Below are 20716 nucleotides of genomic sequence, written 5' to 3' on the forward strand. Positions count from 1 at the left end.
AAAAAGCCTCACATTCCAACAAAAATAACTCAATTATATTGTGGACAAGACTCTTTTTTTCCAGCCTATATACTGTACAGTATTTTGTTATCAACCTGTCAGTTAATAATACAATTTTATTTCACAATCCCCTTCAGCTGCATGAATTATTAATGCTCAGATTCACTGATTTATTATTAATTGACTAAAACACTTTTATTTCCAACTACTGGAGAAATATTCCCTATCAACATTTTGTCCTATTTAGAAATTTGAAATCTGACAGCTGTATTGAAAACACAATATCATGATACTGACATAAAAATCAACTGTTCACAACTAGCGCATCTTGTAAGAATTGAAAGATTCATTTAGACATTTTCTCCCGAGAAAATCCAGTGGTGCTTTAAATCTCAATATCAATAACCCTAAACACCATATAGCAGGAGGTGTTCCCAGTTTCAGGTGTCTCTCTGCTAAGCTCCAGAACCTTGGCCACACTTAAGTGTTTCTACATACCAACCAATCAGAGACTCCCTGCAGGGTGGCTGCTATCTAAAGTAAACAGAGGCATGTTTTGCAAGATATTAATGGACACTGCTCATATGTCATGTCATCATGGAGACAGTGACACAAGACCTTTCACCTGCCCTCAGTACACAATATAAAATTAGACACACTCCTTGGTGAAGTACGAACAGGCCTTCTCTCTACGCATTGTCTCTGGGACTCCCCAATTTAAAAGCTACAGTACAAAGCCTATGGCTTCCCTCTCCCTCAGGAATTCTGGAAGTCTGCCCTTTTCTTAATTCTGCCCCATAATGAAATGAATTGGCATGAAACATTCCCAGATGCTAACAGCCTTATGAAGGGAAGCAGCTCTTCTAGATACCTAAACACGGTAGCTCTCGGCTGATAAAGAGGACGGAAGGCAGGGAAGAAAACACATTAATTATTGAACTGTTTCACCATTATTTTAGAACATGATTAGGAAACAAAGTGCATCCGAGCTTGGCACAATCAATACAAATACCCCAAGCCCAAGGATGTGTATAAAAACATTTCAGGCAGTCAGTAAGAGCAGACTTCGACAGATAGAGAATTCATAAATCACACAGACTTCAGAGTGCAGTACCGTAAGTGTCGGATATCAGCGGTTTTAAGGAAGCGAAAAGCAAACTAACCAGTTTCACGAGTCAGGTAATAGTGACTGTGCTAGGGGATTATTATATACCTCACCACTACATCTTGTCCCACTTTGTCATTATCCATTGCTCATATACTGTATTGCTCAGGTGTCAAATTATTCAATGAATGAACGTGTTTGAAAAACACATTTGAGCAGCAAAAGCTGTAAACTGCACGTCAGAATCACTTTAACTGCCAAGCACTTTATATGTACAAGGAATCGGATGTAAAGTGTGCTTAAAAATATTTGCTGTGCCCTTAAAAGACAGCTGTGAGAAAACAGACACACTTTGACAAAGTTAGAGATCTTGTCTCTGAACCAGGTAGCTCCTTCTCAGAATTTTAGCCTTTTTACAAGGCTGCATTTTGTAATTAATTTCCACTGTGGGTTTATTATTATATGTCTAAAAATGGACATTTCCTAAATGTTTTCTTGTGAATGTAAAAAAAAAATCAAACGCTACAGAAAACATTTTTATTGTCTCAAAGAATAATAAATCAGAAATAATGCAGGCACAGAGAATGGATTCTTGTTCCATATTCCCCACTCTCTAAAGTGGCTGTCGAGATAAATACTGCTTCTATTCACTGCAAAGGGTAGATTCTGTTTTACATTTTGATACATTTTTCCAGGACAGTGGTAATACCCCTTCACTACCTCAAAGTTTTAACTGGGCTCGTGCCCACCACTACACCGTTATAGCACAAGTCATGGTACAACTAACCGTCAATGATGTCCTCATGCCCGACAGTAACACAGCTTCTCTCCTTGACCAAACATGTCAAGAAACTGCTTGCTCTTCATCTAGAGAAAGTACAGTAATTATTTTCTTTGCCAGCTTTGTAAAGGCATACTTAGGCTCCACAAGTAGTGCACGTTAAAACTAGAAAGACTTAATTGGAGTGGTTATTACAATCAACATTGTGACAATGACAGCCATTAACAGAGTTTAAAGCAAATTCTAAAGCCATCCTCACAGATTCCACTGACTTTGAGATAATTGATAGATTTCAGTTAATTAAAAAAATAATCATTATTAAGCAAAAGACAATTAACAAGAAAAGGGCAGTTATTAAGAAAGCATACTGTACTTACTGTAAGTGCAAATACGAGTGTTTGGATCACTCTAGTGAAGTACTGTAATAAAGCATTCTTTCATTTTTATATTGTATAAATTAGAAATTATAAGGTTTCATTGAAATGTAACACTCCATAACAAACAGTAACATGTTTTACACTTTCGAAAATGGAATTTGAAAAAGTTCTTAGTTTTTCAGAGTGCAGAAAAACAAAACATGAGGTAAAAGGACACTAAAACATACCTTTAGTTATGTTAAATTGGACATTACTATTGATGACTATTATACAGTACATTGACAAGTTGTTATATATTATTATACAGTAAGTCTGAGCTTTCAGCTCCTGATGGAGGCAAGGTTCTTTCCGTGCTGGGAGGACAAGAATGAAACTGATAAATAAGTGAATATGAATAACTGAGAAATGTCCCCAAGGCCTGGCAGTTCTGCATTTCCCAACCCTTAATGCCGTATACAGTCCTGTTGTAGGAGAGTGCTAATAGGCATTACAGAAAACCTGAGAATGTGGACTGGGAAGAACTAGATGACAGAGTGGAAACCTGAAAGCAGCGATTAGATACAGCTGGCTAGAGAGAGACAGAGAGACGGAGAGAGGAAGAGAGGAAGGTGTACCACACGGACAACCAGAAAAGAAGAGTCTGCCGCCCCTTGCCTTTTATATCTGTGCTATCAGTCACAGATTCAGCTGGAAACAATCCCCATCAGTGCTGTGCACTAAGCTGGAATCCTGACAGACGCTTCTGCAGCCAAAGGTTTAAAAAAAAACTTCCATTTTATTTTATTTTCCATTGTGTCTTTAGTAGTGCATTTTTCCTGGAAAACATGTTAAAACAGTTTTTCAAACTCTCATTAAACTTATATTTTTAATGAACAGCTTCTGACTGCAAACTGTTTGCAAACTGTGAATTTCTTCCCATGTTCCTTCACCACAAACCCAACGGCGGACCTGTCCTCAATTCTCACAGGATTTTGCTTTTAGAACAGCAACCTCACTCTCAAACAAGAAAAGAGGACCAGAAATGGGAAATCATTTCTTCAGTGAAACATTTGTTTAGGAATATGTTTTCAAATGGTTATCTTTGTAACTTGCAGATCAGACGTTAAAATGTATTCACAGAAGCCTAAACAGGTATCAAAATGACCAAAAATAACCATTTTAAAAGCCACTATCTCCAGTAAAATGGGATATACTTTTCATGTCAAATTCTGCCTTTATTGAGACAAATGTTTGCATTTAATTCCAGGACAATTTTAAAATGATCATGGCTAAATTAGGTTGGTTTCACACAGAATGACCCATTACAAGTTTGTACAGAAAATAAAAAATGGTGAAAATATAATAATTGTTTGAGACATTCCGTATCAATTACATAAGTAAATGTATCTTTCATGACATTTATTCATAAATCTGATTAGAAACAAAAAAGTTACTTATTTCTGTCAAAGGCTATGTGGTTTTATATATATATACTAAAACGTTAGTATATATTATATATACTAAAACATTAAAAATGTACAAGATCTTGTTCTTGCATAACAACTATGATAACACAATCTAAAGTACATTTTAAGGATTATATTTAATAAATAATAGGATTTTAATCTCTAATATACAGTAATGATATACTGTATATAAAACATTTTTTGTAATACAATTTTAAAAATACAAATGTAAAACATTTACTACAGTGTTAAATCCATAGTAGACTTGCCTGACACCCATGACGAAATAATATACCGGATATTATTCTTAACGCATATAATTTTTTTCACAGTGCAAAAAGTCAGGATTACAGAAACCTCCATTATACTTAATGGATTTTAATAATAAATAAGGATTATGGTGTGTGTCCATCAACACACACTACTTATGACATATCTGCTATGCTTTCTCTTCCCTGAAAATCACCACCACCTACTGGCATCTTAAATTTTAAATTCTTAATAAGGCCTGGTCATAAAAAGGTTTATTCACATTAAAGTACACTTCTGCAGAATTAAAAATTAATTCTGTCTGCAAAGAATGCAGCATTCAAATTGGAGAAGAACCCTTTTCGGGAATTATGTGAGGTAACTTAAGCAATTGGACCTAAAGAGCAATCCCGAGCGAAAATCTTGCTGACGTGAGCTGAATTTTTATTTTCAAATAAACTTTAGAACTTCCCTCTACCACATCCTCGTTTGGTCTACTACTGTACCACCATGTTTTAATAAAGGCAAACATAGCATCTTCACAATCCCTGGGGAGGCTTATATCTCACATGCTCTTTTCTGCTTGGGTTTAACGGTTCAAATGTTGTTTTAGCCATCTAAATCCAGACATTTTCTGAAAGAAGCCAGGGTGTGGCTTCAACCACAACAAGGTTGGGTACTTTTTTTCACCCATCTTCATTGTTTAGAGTACTTTTTGTTTTGATGTTTTGTGGTGTATGCAAGAGGTTTTCCGTCTCTAATTCCCCCCATCATCGTCATATTCTGGAATTATATTATAATCATATAATCATATTCAACTTGAGGATGGCTGAAATTATATCAGCGGTAAGGAGTGTGCAGGTCAGGAAATGATCAGCCACAGACATACTGTAGGAGCAATCAATTCATTTTCTCTTCGAGCTGTTTCCTTGTTTCTTCTTCAGCCTTTTCATTCTGTATATGAAGATCAACATATCTACCTTTTGAAATGGTCACTTTACTTTCCAGAAATTCCCTTAATATCATGCTCATCGTCATGAATAGTTATGGCGGATTTCAGTCATTTAATCATTTTTCTCTCTGTTTGTGGCTACAGGCATTCACTGCACACTGTTTTCTGGCTTTCTGTTTAAATGAGGCAGGTGATCACCAAGGCAATTCTACCCTCAACTACTACTGTTTCTATACAGTACATTTGGACAACACTGGATATTTTCCTTAAATCCAACTATACCAAGCTGCCTCAAGCCATGTGACCACTAATACTTGGGCTCAGAGCAGGGTTGCAAAATGCCCAAACTCTTCAGGTCTCAGAGTCTTTTTCTCTGTGTTTTTCCTTCCAAGGAGTCTATTATGTTCTGTGCAAGTGATTATAAGCATATGATGTACAGTGTAGTGTCTTTCCATGGAGAGGAGCTGAAATGCTTACACAATCAGTGTGTTTTTAAATTGTCAAAGCAAAGGTAACTTTTCACTGTCCTGGGCAGGAGCCCCACTCCTCAACAGATTTGTCCAATATCACACTATGCGCGTGGACACAGGGACTCTGCAGCCCTGGTTCAGTGGTAAGGAACCAGATCCTTCTAAGGTCTTAGGAAGTGGAGGTTGACATCAACTCACTGCCAGCTGACTGGAGAGGAATCATCTTCCAGACCGTGGTCCTGTCAGCATGATATTCAGATACCGCACCTCGCTCACTTTGAGAAAATGTATGCACAGATGTGCCGCCATCAATTCGAATTGAACACTGGATCAGGTGAAAGGAAGTTGTTTTTTCTTTGTACACTTTTAGGCCATTTAGTATTTGCAAACACATGTCTGACAAAAAATAAAGGTTTGATTTAGAATGATTTCTGGTGGAAAGAAAGGGACACAAGCTTTTGTTAGGAACACAGCAGACAATCTAGTGTAACCACACATACAGTACCTTGTCTTGCTGGAAGAACAGACTGGACAATTTACTCCACAGCTACAGCATTCATCTGCGTACTTGGCTCCCTGTAACTGTGATCTGGTGTCCCCTTTAAATCTTTAAATCTCTTCACCCACACAGACCAAGTCACACTCATCTCTAAAAGAACTTTCCATCCTTTTTCCTGGATTTGAAAGGAAAAAAAATGCAAAACAATGCTCCCTCCGCAAACACTTTTTAGATGTAACACACTGCTATAGCTATATTTCTCATACACTAGTTACAGTCAACCTTAATCACCAATTATTTTTGGTATTATTAACTCCCAGTTAAGAATTACCCAGATATTTCCTTTTATAAATAATAATAAACACGTACATACCTTTCATTCGCCAAGGAGAGTAAGCACTTCATTGTACTCAGGTACAGTACATACTGTATGACAATAAACGGGAAACTTGAAAATTAGAAAGTAACTTCAAAGGGGTGTTTTCCCTTACAGTTGACCATTTCCTGTCACAGTACAAACGACTGACTTTACTAAAATCTTCAAATGTCAAAATTTAAAAAAGACTAAGTGGTTTTCATTTATCATTTATCTTTGTCTGTCACCTACTGTACAGTGAAGATTCTTCTTGTGACTGCGTCCTATAAGCAGACATACTGCACATGCAGCACTGCTATAAGCTCAATAACATGCATTAGGCTGGTTCAACTTTCACTGGATTCTGGGGCAATAATTTCCCATTCAAATTCAAGAGTTTCAAATGTGCTTTCAGTTCCATAATTTTCCATGCAAAGCAACACGCTGGGGCAGTTAGGTAACACCTCAGGACAGCTTTACATTGTTCTTTGTTTTTAAGACAGTGCTCACATTATTTACACAATAAGCCAAAATAAAAAATTAAATAGAAAATGTCATTTATAACTTATTCTAAATTAAGAAGAGTAACAGTTTTAACTACCAGGTTTATAAGTATATACCTTTAAATCAAAATACAAAATATAATGACCTATATCGGTACATAATACATAGTTATTCCACATTTCAAGATATAGTGTATTTGACTGGGATTAAAGAAACTGCTTCATTATACATTTTAACAGATCGTGGTACAGTATAAGCTTTCCACTATAAGTTTTATCCTTATAACCTTAACTACTGTCACATGAGCAAACATTACACGAGAACAAGCTTCACTTACGAACAATTAATTGGAAGATGACTAGAAATAACGTTTGAGCTGTGCATGGTACCGGTGCTTTGTTGTCCTGTGCAACATTTGAAAGATGCTTCTTCTTCAGCCTCCAGCAAAATAAATTGCACTTTGAGCTACACCTGTGTTTCTCATGTTCGCATAACAACCCCAGCCTTTTAGAATGAGTTTAGATACAATTCGTTAAGCACTTTGAGCAGACTGCTGTACTGCAAACTCAAAATGTGACTGGAACAGTACCTGAGGCTTTGCTAACATTATAACACTTACTCTGCTTTTCAATAGACACTGAGACCTGCTCAATAATTTAATATTTTACACTGAGGCTGTTCTCATAATTTAATAGGATCAATTTAATTAGGACTAGGATTCTTGAATTGAGTTGCTGCATGCCTGGAACCTGGTTTTGTAAAACAAAGAAGACGGTGTGTTTAAAATCAAACTGTAATTTAACAGCACAGCATTCCTTTATGTATAAATGGTATGAAAAGCCAACCAGTTACTATCAGCTACGACGACAATTATTTAACCACACAGAGAATCCCAACCAGAGTTTATTTTCTTTCACTTAGTGTTTCACGTACCGTGTACAGAACAAAATCATGCAATTAATAATTAAATGAGAGCCTAGTTAATCAACCACCAATGCAGGTTTTTAACCAACTATCGAAATAAGGATAGTGTGCCGTTTCACTGTAGAGTTTTCTGCCATTCTCTAGCTGTTGCATGGACATTCCCAGTCCAGAAGCGCTGTAGAAATGTTACTAGGAATAAAACAATTCATCACTAAGAGTGACACAGCAAACACCCATCAGCCTTTGATGTTTCTCCCACTGTTCATGATACTAATGGTGTAGTACTGACTACAGCACACTCTCCACACAGAACAGGAAATCTGTACAGGAGGCCACCTAATTCCACCGTAAAACACACAGAAATCATGGTAAATACAGTACCTGTGTATACTTGCTGCCCTCCACTCCTTCTCAGAATATTCCATTAGTGTGTATGTCGGAGAAGTGTTCAGCTCTGGATCTTATAAACCTGCCATATCACTACTCCAGCTGCAGCCTATAGTGTACAGTATACCGTGATCTGGATGATCTGGAATGTGGACAAACAACATAGTCCTAACAAATACCAGGAAGTTTGTTTTTTTTTTGGCAAGTCCCAGTTTTATTTATAGAAATGCCAGTTTGCAATACTTTTTATTTTGCTCATTACGAATGCTTGTTTTTTTAAAACAATTTTGTTCTCCTTTTTAGAGCCTGAAATAACACATTGCTACACTTCTGATTTATAGTAACTCCTTTGATTAAATGAAGATGAAGAAAGTGTATTACATTTTGATACTTCTCAAATGAATGTATTTTTGGTGAATCATTGTTAGAGCATTCCAAAGTAAAAAGGTCAAAGCTTCAAAGCAAATTTTTTTTTTACATTTTTGTTACTATTTGCTTGATTTCAATCCTGTTCAATTATTGCAATAATTTTGCAAATCAACAGTTTAAGTGGTAATAAGTGACTTCGTCAAAAATGTTTTTATATTTGGTACTTTGTTACTACAGGTATATATTTACATTCTGTAAATGTACACTGCATGGAATTCTAAAATTAAATACTTAAAATATATATTAAATATATTCAGGAAAGAAACATTTTAGCTGAAACCTAAGTGAATCACACAAAAACATTCACCTGGCTCCTGTCGGATTACAGTATAATAGGTTACTCCTCCACCTAAAAAGACAGGATTTTATTTTATTAAAGTATGCTATAGTATAGCACAGAAATTAGACATACTGTATTGCAGATTACAGTATCATGGGTGGCAAATATTCTTGCTGCCTGCTGCCTTCCAGACATACAGTTTTGTATTTTATATGTGCTATAAAATTTCTCAACCAATAGCCTTTTCCATTAAAAAGCTTCTTTCAGACATTTAATTCCTTTTCTATAGCTTCTGTTCATTATCCACCCAAACTATCAGGAGATTGTGTAGTAGAACATGATTACAATTCAACTTTTTTCACGAGTGAGCATTTGTCTGTTTGATTTAAAACACTCTCTCTTGGTTGATCTCTTTCTAGGTTTTGAAAATATTTCAACAAGATTCCATAATGTACAACTCCTGCAGCTACAGTGTCACATCGTTTTCTCAAGCTCGAGAACCTGGTAGCCTTAACTGCTCGTCAATGTGCTTTTCTTTATTAAAGAATAATCCCTCTCAATTGTTAAAATAACATGTTTCCCTGATCCTATTCTGTCTTCATCACCATACTCCGGAATATAATGTAGAATTTAAGTAGATACAGGTGCATGCCCATGTAAATCTATTTACATAAAATCTGTACTACATAAATCATACATTTCCATCCACCCATTTTCTAACTACGTCTTCCAATTCAGGATCAAGGGGAGCTGGAACCTATCCTAGCAAGTAACAGGAGCAAGCAGGAATACAATGGTGCATAATATAATGACAGAATATCCACAAATGATAACATAAAATAAAAGTGAATCCTACCCCAATGTGATTATTTCTTTTCACCATGTGATTAACTTCACAAAATGTGCAATTGTTATTAATAATTGTAGTAGCAGACATCTAAGAACGGATTACAGTGCTCCATAAAATGGATACGTTCTATTAATCTATTCATTTATGAATTAAATGTCCTACCAAAAAAAGCATAAATATCCAAAATTCATAGAAATTTAATATAAATTTATATTAAGAATTAATACAATTTAATCCATACCTCAAATCTGAATATTTTGAAATATTTTCTAAAAACATACATGCATAAATAAGAGTGACAATTTCCAATTAATAATCATTTGTGAAACACTTGTGAATGCATATTTATATACTGAAATAAAGCATTGCTGGACCATTTTAACAGTGCACAACAACTCACTTTTAAAGTGGGACAGGGATATCGAAATTAGTGGTTTCACAAAACATCTACTAGTGTGCTCCCCCAAAGTGTGCACTTACAGTAGCTACAAACAGTCTGCCATTCCAGATACTGCAACCTGGGTCTTGAGTGTCTCCCACAGCTCGCTCTCGCCTGTGCATAGCAGTTATAAAAGTTGTCTCCCGTGCACATGCAGTTACTATGGAGGGGAGATCGCAAAGTCTCATCTCCATTACAGTACAGTACAGTATGTCCTGGTATAGGTGGGTTTTTTTTTTTAGAAAACCCCATAGATTAAATCTCAGGACTGATCTCAGGGGAAGAGGTATGAAGGTAAAGGAGAGTACATTTTTTGAAGAAGTGTTTTCAAGTGCTGTTTTTCACTCGCTTTAATAGACCTCCCTGTGTTGGCCGCCCGGACCGAGGAAGGCCTTCTTCAGCTCAGCCAGCAATATCCCTGTTGAGCGACGCCGGAGACCCGGGTTCGAGGCAGGGGACAAACTGGGGCAGGAGCAGCAAGGGCAGGAACCCCAAGAACCCGAACTCGCTACAATACAGATACTAGTTCACAAACTTTTGTCTTTGAAACTGTTGCAGGCTAACCTAGACCCCTTACAAATAGGACACACAGGATTGACAGTTGTTCCCCAAGTTAATAGTTGGCAAACGTTTACAAACATAAGGTTCCTCCCAGAACAAAGGCTTGTGCTTACAGCTTCCTTGCATTGAGTAACCGATGCTCCTGTAAGGAGCAAAGGCACGTTGGGGCAACTTTTATTGACTAGACTTTTAAGTCTGAAGAAAACAACCAACAACTTTATTGCAAACATTTCATAAAATGCTTTGCATATGATTTTAATAAATACAATGTCTTTCTTATGGGTAATTACACTGGGTACAAACTGAAGTTTGCTGTTCGTTTTACTGCATTCTCAAGCTCAATGATGAAGGAATCTAAAAACATCTAAAGCCATCACAGGAGCATTCATGCTGCTTGAAGTCATGTGCTGGGTTTCCCCATGAGGTCACATTTAAACCGTTGGCCACAGTATTTGATCTCCTCCAAAAAAAACATCCCCTGTTTTAATGCTGCTCATAGCACTCTCACCCCCGTCTCCGCCCCCACGAGTGCACAGTGACACAGGACGAGGACTGGGGCTGCTTCGAGGGCAAGATGTTAAAATACAGTGCGTAGCAGCCTCGCTTGCCCTTAGATAAAAAGAGTACAAAGCATCACAAGCACAGGAAAAAAAAGGACATCAGAATGGCCAAGAGAAACTAGAAAGCTATAACACATAACAGTTTCCGAAGAGCGCTCCCAACCAAAGAAAACTGGACTGTGAATGTCACAGAGATTTATGGGATGGGAAACTAATATCAGCCAAGACTCCAGGAGGAATCTTTGAGAGATATTGGGAGAGGTGGATTATTTTTACAGTCTAATTATAATGCTATTGAAAACATGTTTTTTAAGTTTTTTTTTTCCCTCTTTCCTCCCTAGCAATATGCCCTCTGTCGAACGAGAAAAGAAAGTTAATTACCTGACTTTATACTCGCTCATATTTGTAATTCTTGATGTTTTGTGATGACTGGCAACTTCATTTCAGACAATCTGTGTGTGTTTTAGAAAAAACTAACAACTTACAAGTAAATAAATGAACCATTAAGTTTTATTTCAATGCAGAACCCAAAAATAATAACTACAACAACATAAAAAAGCACCAAGGATGAAGTAAAATAGATCTGAAAAACATGAGTCTTTTAGATAATGAAAGGGAAATGGCATAAGAGCTATATTAGTATTTTACTCAGTTCACTAAGGAAGAAGTCCACAACATGCCTCCAGCTGCAGAAGGAGAAAGTTCTGTGTTGGACCAGCAATAGAATAGGTGGAGGAATTTCAGGTACTAGAATTACTCCAAATGAATAAAGCCCCAGGAGCTCCACAGTATCTTACCAACTGTACTTAAAAAGCAAAGAGGTTAGTCAGAAGCCACTGATGTAACTCTTCCAAAACTCCAGTGTAGGACTGAATTTAAAACCGTGAACAGGAGGCACATCTTTACCCAAAGGGTTGTGAGAGTCTGGAACAAGATACCCAAGCCATGTGGTTGAAACGGGTGTCCTGGTTTCTTTCAAAAACAATGGCTAGATCGAATCCATAGGTCAGGTACAGTAATTACTAACTCCCAAATAGGTCACATGGGCCAGATGGCCTCCGCTCGTATGTGAACATTCATATGTTCTTTTTTAAAAACTCAGCTCGAGTGAACAAAACACACAAGAATGATAACATGAAAATAAGAGTGTAGTATTCGATTTTACACTTGGACGGTAAAGCTCGGGTTATTTTAGTGATTTGTTAAGAATATGACAGATCTGATCTTCCTTACAGAATTAAAGGAACACACAGGTCAACACATCCTGATTATGACTTACCTGTATGAGGGTATTTTGACCAAGAATTCTTCTTAAATATGTTAATGTTGTATTGAAATGATAACAACTGTTATGTGATGATGACCTTGTTAGAATATGTTGTAAGCTAGTGTGTCCTCACTAGAGAAATGTGCAGTGTGCCACTGACCTTGTGAGTTTAGTCAAAACATCTTTTCATTGACCACCCAAGATCCGTTTAGAGATATTCATCCTAAACGTGACCCATGATGAGGGGAAACTCCATGAAATTAAACAAAATACTGTTTTCATAGGAAAACAAAGCATACAGAATTTACTCCTCAGTGATTCAATTTGCAAGAAAACTCCCTGTAATAAAAGAGCATAAAGTCATAGTATATTCTGTCTGATATACAGCTTTCAACAACTATGCATTACTGAGGAAATGTAAAATAGTTTACTCTAATTATCATTAAACACAGACGCAAAAAATGCAGAAAATCTCAACTTCTTCTTTTAATTCAACAACAATACTCCCACATATGTCCTCCAAATTCTAAATATTCAAAGCGGGCATCAATTACTCCTCCTTTACCCAGCATTCCAAAAACCACACAAGACGCTTTCACCCAGCTCTCGCTCTGACTGACCCTGACATTTTGTGGGTAACTTCAACCTGTGACTAATGGCAGATAATGGACAAGGCAACTGTCCAAAATGGCAGGCTCTAAGCAAAAACAAAAGTGATCAAAGGGCTGGGGGCCAGATGTTTTTCATCCGCTGTGCATGGAAGGACACCAGGGGACTCCACCAGGGGCACTTGATGAAAAGAAAACAGAGAAACCTCCTCGGATTTCAACTGTTGTAAAAAAAAAATAAAAGTCTAAGCACGTCGCCCACCACCCTCATTCTAACTCTATTCTAATACTCTCCTTACCTCTGATACACAACATATACAGGCTTATACAGCAACTGAAGAAAATTAGCAGGACGCGAGGAATTAAAATCTAGAATAGAGGCTCTAAACGCACGCTATGGCTCGTGAGAGCAAAAGCTTGATATTTAGTAAGATTCATAAGTTGGTTCAGTCTAACTCTGCACTATCGACGTACATTTTTTGTGACAGAAATAAACAAAATAAACAAATATGTCCTTTTTTCATATTCCACTTGTTAATAGTATTCGGCAATAAAAGTTCTAAGGCCTTTTCCTTATCACGTTGACACCTTAAGAAATGCAACTCAATTTAAAAGGATATTTTAGGAACTTCTAAAGCCACAGAGATCGACACACATTCTGTAAGTCTGTATATGAATGTTAGTCAATATTGTGCCTGTGATATGGGCTGAGCTACAGAGTACAAAATGCTAAGAAAAACACAAACTAAAAGAACACCAGGTTTTGACTAATGTCTATGCAGTGCCATTTTTTGTACTGCTTATATGAAATATATATGATATTTCTAGCATATTTAATAAACTAAGTTTGCAAGTGATAAAATGTAAGGATTGGCAAAATTAAAGTGATTAAATTCAAGGGTTTACAAACACCTGACAGATGACATTTGTCGTAAACAGAATGTTGCATGTATGCAGTTAAACCATAAACCAAAACTATAAAATGGGAAAAATTACGCTTGAATAAGATATGCGTGAAAAAGGCTTACTGTACTGTAGGTTTATAGTTTGGTTTGGCTGGGTTTATGTTGACACATCATTTTCCTAATACTACACACTGTGGGGAAGCAAGGCCAACAGAATTAGAATATAGAGTTAAAATTCAGAATTTTAATAAAGAGACAGCATTATGTTAAAGTGTCGTTTCAAACTGTGTATAATGCACTTGCAAAATCTAATTTCGAATGCTGTATATTAATATTTATCACTACATTAAAAAAAAAAACATCACTGCCTGCTTAGAAATCAGTTCAGAGAAGAGTGACCGGATGGAACCTAAACTCAATTAAATGTCCTATACCAACAGGAAATAAGACCCTAATCATTTCAGTTTTTAGCTTATAAACTAATCTATTATACAGTATTTTTTAAAAAACAACAGTCCAACATGAAAAGGGTGACACAAGTGGAAACTCCAGAAAAAGCACTTAAAACTACGAATAGTGGAGAGACTATTTTACACACAAGGTTTGTGGAAGTCTGGAATTGGCCGTCCTGGATGGAAGAGATCATCAGATCACTTAGCTGCTAGCCACCTCTCATAGACAACCTTCCATGCATTCCTGTGATTTTTTACATTAGTACATTCGCTTAAACATGTGAAAGGCAGAATATGAAATGAGACAATGTGAAATCTGCATCTGTGTACACTGATAAGATTTTGTTTTCCTTCCAAAAATAAAAAGTGACAAAATATTCACAGAGATACTTTACTCACACGGATAACGATTGGTTGTAAAATCATTTTGAAATATTCCCTTAAACCCCTTAAGAGTCTACTATAGAGCTCAGAAAGCTCAAAGGCCTCCGTGTAAACATAAGAACACATCTGAAGAGACCACATTGTACAGTCATTCATCAACCACAGTATTTTATTGCAAGCCAATTGTCAGAGAGGCTAAGGGTTTGCACTGTCTGGGTGAAGGAACAGCAAGGTCATTCATTCTGCATTTTCAGTAAAATTATGTTTCAAACACACAAATGCCAGAAAGCCATACCATGCTGTACAGCAGAATACCGAACGCACTCCAATGGCCGAGCATGTCAATTTTTTTGAAGTCTCAGATAATCCAAATGGCATTAGTGCCACTGTTATGGCAAATGGCGAAATCACTGCATCAAATTATTTATTTCAAAATTATTGTATTTCACTATAATAGTTGCAGTAAGTCATTAAATAAGACAAAAGTTAATCTAACATTGAACTTTTCGAGGCACCGTACAGTATACAGTAAGTGACATGTAATTAGTGGAGGACATCAGCTGAAAATACTTTCAGAACTAAATTTCAGCTACAGTATGCTTGAGGAACTCCATTGTCAAAACACGTCGTTGTTTGCTAAACACACAAAGTAAACCAAAGGGGATACACACTGTAAGTGCGGTTTCGGGTTAACAATTAGAGAAAAAAAAAAGTATCGTAAGAATAAAAGAAACGAAAGCACCGTGCTTAACATTCAAAGCAAAGCGGTTTATTCGGCGCTGCTGGCCATCTACTGTACCTTTTCATCAGGTACTGCGGATTTATAGGCGATCTAAGAGTTTTAAAAGAGTTGCTGGTGTCCACAAACTTTGGTTTCACGCAACCGGCACGGGCACTTAGGAATATGACAGCCAAGTCTGAGGGGGGGGGGAAGTGTTTTACAGCGTATTTAAGAAGTTACCATTACAAAGATGCATGTATATTCCACAAGCACGATTTACCTGCTCAGAGGAGAACGTCCTGGGCTCGGAGAGAGCTGCGACGCATAGCTTTGGTCCATCAGCGCTATCCTCGATGGCGAGTAAGAGTGGTAAGCTGTCAGAATTACGCTGCCCGAATCTTTAATTTCCATTGTCATAGGCACCTCGCCTGCCCGCTACCAAAGGACGAGAGCTGACAGGACGCTTTCCTTCACATCACAAAGGTACACGAGGGTCTCACTCACAGCACCAAAAATTAAATTACAAAAAAACGCATTGCCTCTCTCTCTCTCCGGTCTTCAATCGTAACATGATACCACTGGGAGCCCAAGAGCAGCAACTGCATGCACAGCCCGGCCTATCAGGCTCGGGGCTGTATTTGCATAAAGACATCGCCGCCCACAAACACAGATAGGGTTTAAAGTCGTGGGGATGTCTCTAGGAAACAGAGAGCCGAAGTTCTTGGGTTTGTAAAACTGTAGCCGTGCGCATTTTCATATTTGGTTCTTTTTAGGTTGCTCTGTAGAGTCCTGTTTTTATCTCTCAGTGCTGTTTGCAATGAAGTGAACTAACCAATATGCCCCGAAACCAGAGACCTGCTTAGGAAAAATCAGACCACGCCGGTGCGCGCATGAAACATTTAGAAACGGATAGCATTGCTTTTCACGTAATCAAGCCAAATTAAGGCTCTGAAAAACTTAGAAGGAAAAGGTACCTGGCCTATGTACAGTAAAATGGGATCAACATCCCATGCCTTGTCAACAATGGCAAGATTGACTATTGTTTTGTACATAATAATACCCAGTAAACATGACACGATTGAGAACTGTTCTCTAAAACTGTTCAGCAAGCAATGACGAGATTAAGTATTCTTCTCTAAGTGTGTAAGCATTCCACCATCTGTCAAAATAGAGTGCTTGATTTGCTTTATAAATAACTGTATTTCAAGCAAGACTACTGTATGTAAAATAAAATAATCCTTCTATAGAAAGAAGTATTACTGTAGGTCTCCCATGCATTTGAAGATATGTCATCTAGCATTCCCTGAAGAGATTATCTGGAGCAGATGTACTGCTAATAAAAGGCACAGGAAACTGTGATGCAGTGAATTCATCCCTATGCCTCAGTGGTATGAAGCAAGGCTTGCTGAAAGACTTTGTCAGATGCAATAAGTCCATACCAGTATTTGAAATATGTCCAGTGAACAGTTCTGGCATCCGAAGATTTTCCTGTTCCACTTTAGGTTGGCATACTTTGTCCATTGTTTAAGATTCAAGCTAAATTACTGCTTTTTAAAAAATCAATAAAATCATGCTAGGGGCTTTATTTCCATATTAATATAAATTCATTCAGAGATTAGTACACCAAAACGATTAATTATGCGACAGGTTCATAATATTAGAGTTTGTTTATGATACTATGTAACACACTATTTTTATCTTAGGTACCGATCTTTTAAGACTTGTATCTGACATGTTGATATGGTTGATCATAAAATAAACCGTAGAAACTTTTGTGCCAATGTATTACCATTTATAGCTCAACACTCAAATGATTCTTGTCAGATGTGTCATACACACAATTTATTGTCTTTGAGTGAATCCTCTTTCTCCTTGTGTTCACTTTGGTGTTGGTGTCCCACAGGGATCACGTTAAATCTATTTTTGTTTTTCATCTGTGACCTGTGACGGTACAAACATGGCCAATTATATCACATGTAAGCAGATGATACACAGGCCTTAACATTATTTTCTACTGCCAATCAGGGTATTTTGTATTACATTTTGGCAGGTTTAATAGCAGTTTAATAGCAGTTTTTAATTGGAAGCATATGTTTCAAGCAAGGACTGACACTATAGTTTATAGACTGCCATAGTTTAGCAGCCAGGAACTTAAGAGTGACATTAGATCTCTCACTGTTTATCTGTTTTTTGAGCTGATGTTTTGTTTTTCTTACTTTCAATTACATAACAAAATATGAACAGCACCACTTACTGTCTTTTCAGATCGTGTACTGGATGTATCTTAATTCACATTACGGGATGGACTCTGCTTTTATTCATTATCAATACATTGCTAGGCCAGATGAAATCAGAACTTTGACTCATACACCAATTGCAATTTCTAACCCAGTGGCTTATAGCAACTTTCTGTTTGATATGTGACAGACTGTTGCTTCTTACTTTTACCCAATGGAAAACCACTGTCAGAAGTGTGTTGTAACCTGAGATTGTTCAGTAGGGTTGAGCTCTGATTTAATCAAAACAAGACAGCACTGTTAATATTTTACTTGTTTTTGGTTTTTACTTATCTGGTTATTAAATTAAAAGTTGAGTTTTTAATCCGTTTTATACCACTAGCCTTTTTAGTGGGGCACTGAAGAGCACAGCAAAGTGAATCTTGAATTCAGGCCTTTGTATCCTGGAAAACCTCACACGCAAAGAGTTTAGATTAGGTGCTGTAAAGGTGAAGATGCTGACAATGTTATCAGAACGGGATAAGCATACAGTATCTTGAGCACAGTTGATAGGATAAAAAATACAGATGAAATAATTAATGTGTGTATGTGTGTATTACTCCACAAGACTCTTCTAAACACAATCTCCCAGATTAGTATTCCTCCAGGTTGTGTACAGAAATAACTGCGGCAGGACTGATAGATTTAGTAAGATGTCCATGGTAGAGATGTTAAGATATGCCTGAATGATGCTTGTGGGTGTTAATGTCAGCTTTGTACTGGATTGATGAGTCTGGAATAACATTAAATACTCTGAAATTCAGCAGAAGAAAGGGAGCTTATGTACAGTAGTCTCTGATGCAATGTTAGTCAAATATTCATAATGAAGGGCAGGGGCTGTATTTTGATGTTCTGTGCATCCTGGGTACTTGCCATGGAGTGTGTTAATGAGCTGCTCACACTTATTAACACTGAACAGAAGCTGTTTTTTGGATGAGAACCTTTGTGAGGCTAGGCAGGAATATTGGAGGGGAAATGTACTAAACACACTTGTCAAACTGCACAGATGAACGAGTGTCTTTGAAAAGAAAACACATCTGAATGTTCTCATCAGGGAAATAATCTTCACAGGAATGTTTGCAGCACTAATAGGTGGTATTAAAAAGGCAAATGGGGTGAGAACTGTGTTTTATCGTGCCAGCAATACCATAGCGTTTAGTGTTTATGTGGAGGACGTGCTGAGCGTGTTGTGTCAAGGTATTGCATTTATCATACCATGTACTGTGCATAATTATTTTAGTGTAATGCCAGTGCTCCATTTAATTGTAGGTCTTTATTTGCACTACTCCTGAAGTGCAGTATTCAAGACCTGCAATATCTTTTCTAAAATGGGGTGACCTAAACGTGACTGTATTTTCCATGTCAAAACAGTTTTCAGTATTTTATATATATCATATTTCAATATAATATATATATTCTAAAGGAATAAACCTATTACTTGTTCCTATATATTCTAAATACTTACAATATTTTTAAATATGCCATTATACTAAATTTGAAACATAGCAGGTTGTGTTAAACAATTCAGTGATATATTTTTACAAAAAATAACTAGGTTCTGAAGAACATGAGAAAATAATTCACTGAATTAATTATCAGTGAATGCACACAAGTAGAGCTACACTTTACTGGGTGTAAAATCAGCAGTGTAGTTCGTAATATATGGGAAAATATTGGGCAAATAACTGGATAGAAATTATGTAATTTTTATCATGTCGAACTAGGTGAGATTTTTGGTTAAAAAATTAACATGATTCAGATCCACAGTTCAGAAAGCATAATTCAAATACTGTGTGTTTCCCTGCCTGGTGTTTATTGTGTTTTTTATGACGTGCTGGTACCTTTGCTTAATAAAGAAAAAACTACACTTAACTCAGCTTTACTTAACTCAGGTTAACTACATTTTCTGGTTTACTTTAAAACACACTAACTACTCAGCAACATAGTATCTACTGTACAGTACAAAACTGGTGACCACAAGTTTATCATTTTATGTCAAAATCATTTTATGCAAATGATAATTAAATTTACCGCTATCATTTTATGTAAACAGATTTCACATTTAACTGAAGTAGAAGCCAATAGCCCAAGATATTGTCTGAAACAACAGCAGCAATGGTGTTGAGCTCAGTTTTTAGGGAGCAACAGTATGTACTGGATTTCATTAAACCCAAGCCCTCAGTTACTAATACTATAATTAAACTAAAGCCCCCCAATTACTTTTAGAGTAATTAAACCAAATCCCCCTGATACTATTATTAATAAAGTTAAATCAAATCATAGCTTATGTATCAAATGCACAACAATACAGCATGTAGCAGTAGTTGCTGGCAATGAAATGTCTTTTCATTGCAAATAGCTTCTGTACCTCGAATACAGTGCAGGATTTGAATAAATATTTTTAAAAGACAGTGATAAAATATACAGTTGAACCATAATTAGAATAATTAAGCAATTAAGTTAATTAAGAGCCTGAGCTGGAACAAAAGGCTTCGTGGCTCTCCTGTAGCTGAGATTACACCCCCAGTCTGTAGAAGAGAGACTGAGATCGTTAAACATCATGGCGTCACAATGAGGTGTCTTAGCCTGGTGGTGCTAATTACCTGAACATTAACATTTTTTCTCGAGATTCTTTGTGTTTTCAGTTTCAAAATGATTTTCATATTCATTGTAAAGTATTTTTGTTTTATGTGTTACAGTTGACATGTTTATGTTTCCCATGAGCTGTCGTCTCTACAAACTTAATTTCTTTTGCCTTTTTCTCCCCATGGACAAATTTCAAAAACAGACTCTGTTTATAAAATATTTGACGTTAGGCTTCATAACCATTCTACTGCCATAGGACATATGCATAGGACTACACTATGGCACGCGGAACATTGTTCTATGCAGAGGGCACCAAAATACAGATTTAATCTCTACTGGAGAAAATAATG

The 20716-nt window shown here is 36.7% G+C and overlaps 1 protein-coding gene across 6 annotated transcripts in view; it reads right to left on the minus strand.

Annotated features, from left to right (window-relative positions):
• arhgap28 (Rho GTPase activating protein 28) overlaps positions 1-16149 on the minus strand; it is a 53616-nt gene extending 37467 nt beyond the window's left edge. For 2 of the 6 annotated variants that reach the window (XM_088918840.1, XM_088918844.1), the window contains exons 1-2: positions 2264-2305; positions 1893-1972 (exon numbers count right to left, since the gene is read on the minus strand). Coding sequence is in view for 2 of the 6 variants with exons in the window: in XM_088918837.1 (XP_088774963.1) it covers positions 15785-15921 (137 nt within the window). In the remaining 4 variants the exon portion in view is untranslated. Of the gene's footprint in view, positions 1-1892; positions 2244-2263; positions 2306-5884; positions 6813-8042; positions 8165-15784 lie in introns of those variants that run through there. The other 4 variants (XM_088918843.1, XM_088918837.1, XM_088918838.1 and 1 more) reach the window with 4 other exon arrangements.
• Between the last annotated feature and the right edge of the window lie 4567 nt (positions 16150-20716).

Source organism: Atractosteus spatula, chromosome 6 (assembly GCF_055471065.1).
Source record: "Atractosteus spatula isolate fAtrSpa1 chromosome 6, fAtrSpa1.hap1, whole genome shotgun sequence".
Lineage (NCBI taxonomy): Eukaryota > Metazoa > Chordata > Actinopteri > Semionotiformes > Lepisosteidae > Atractosteus > Atractosteus spatula.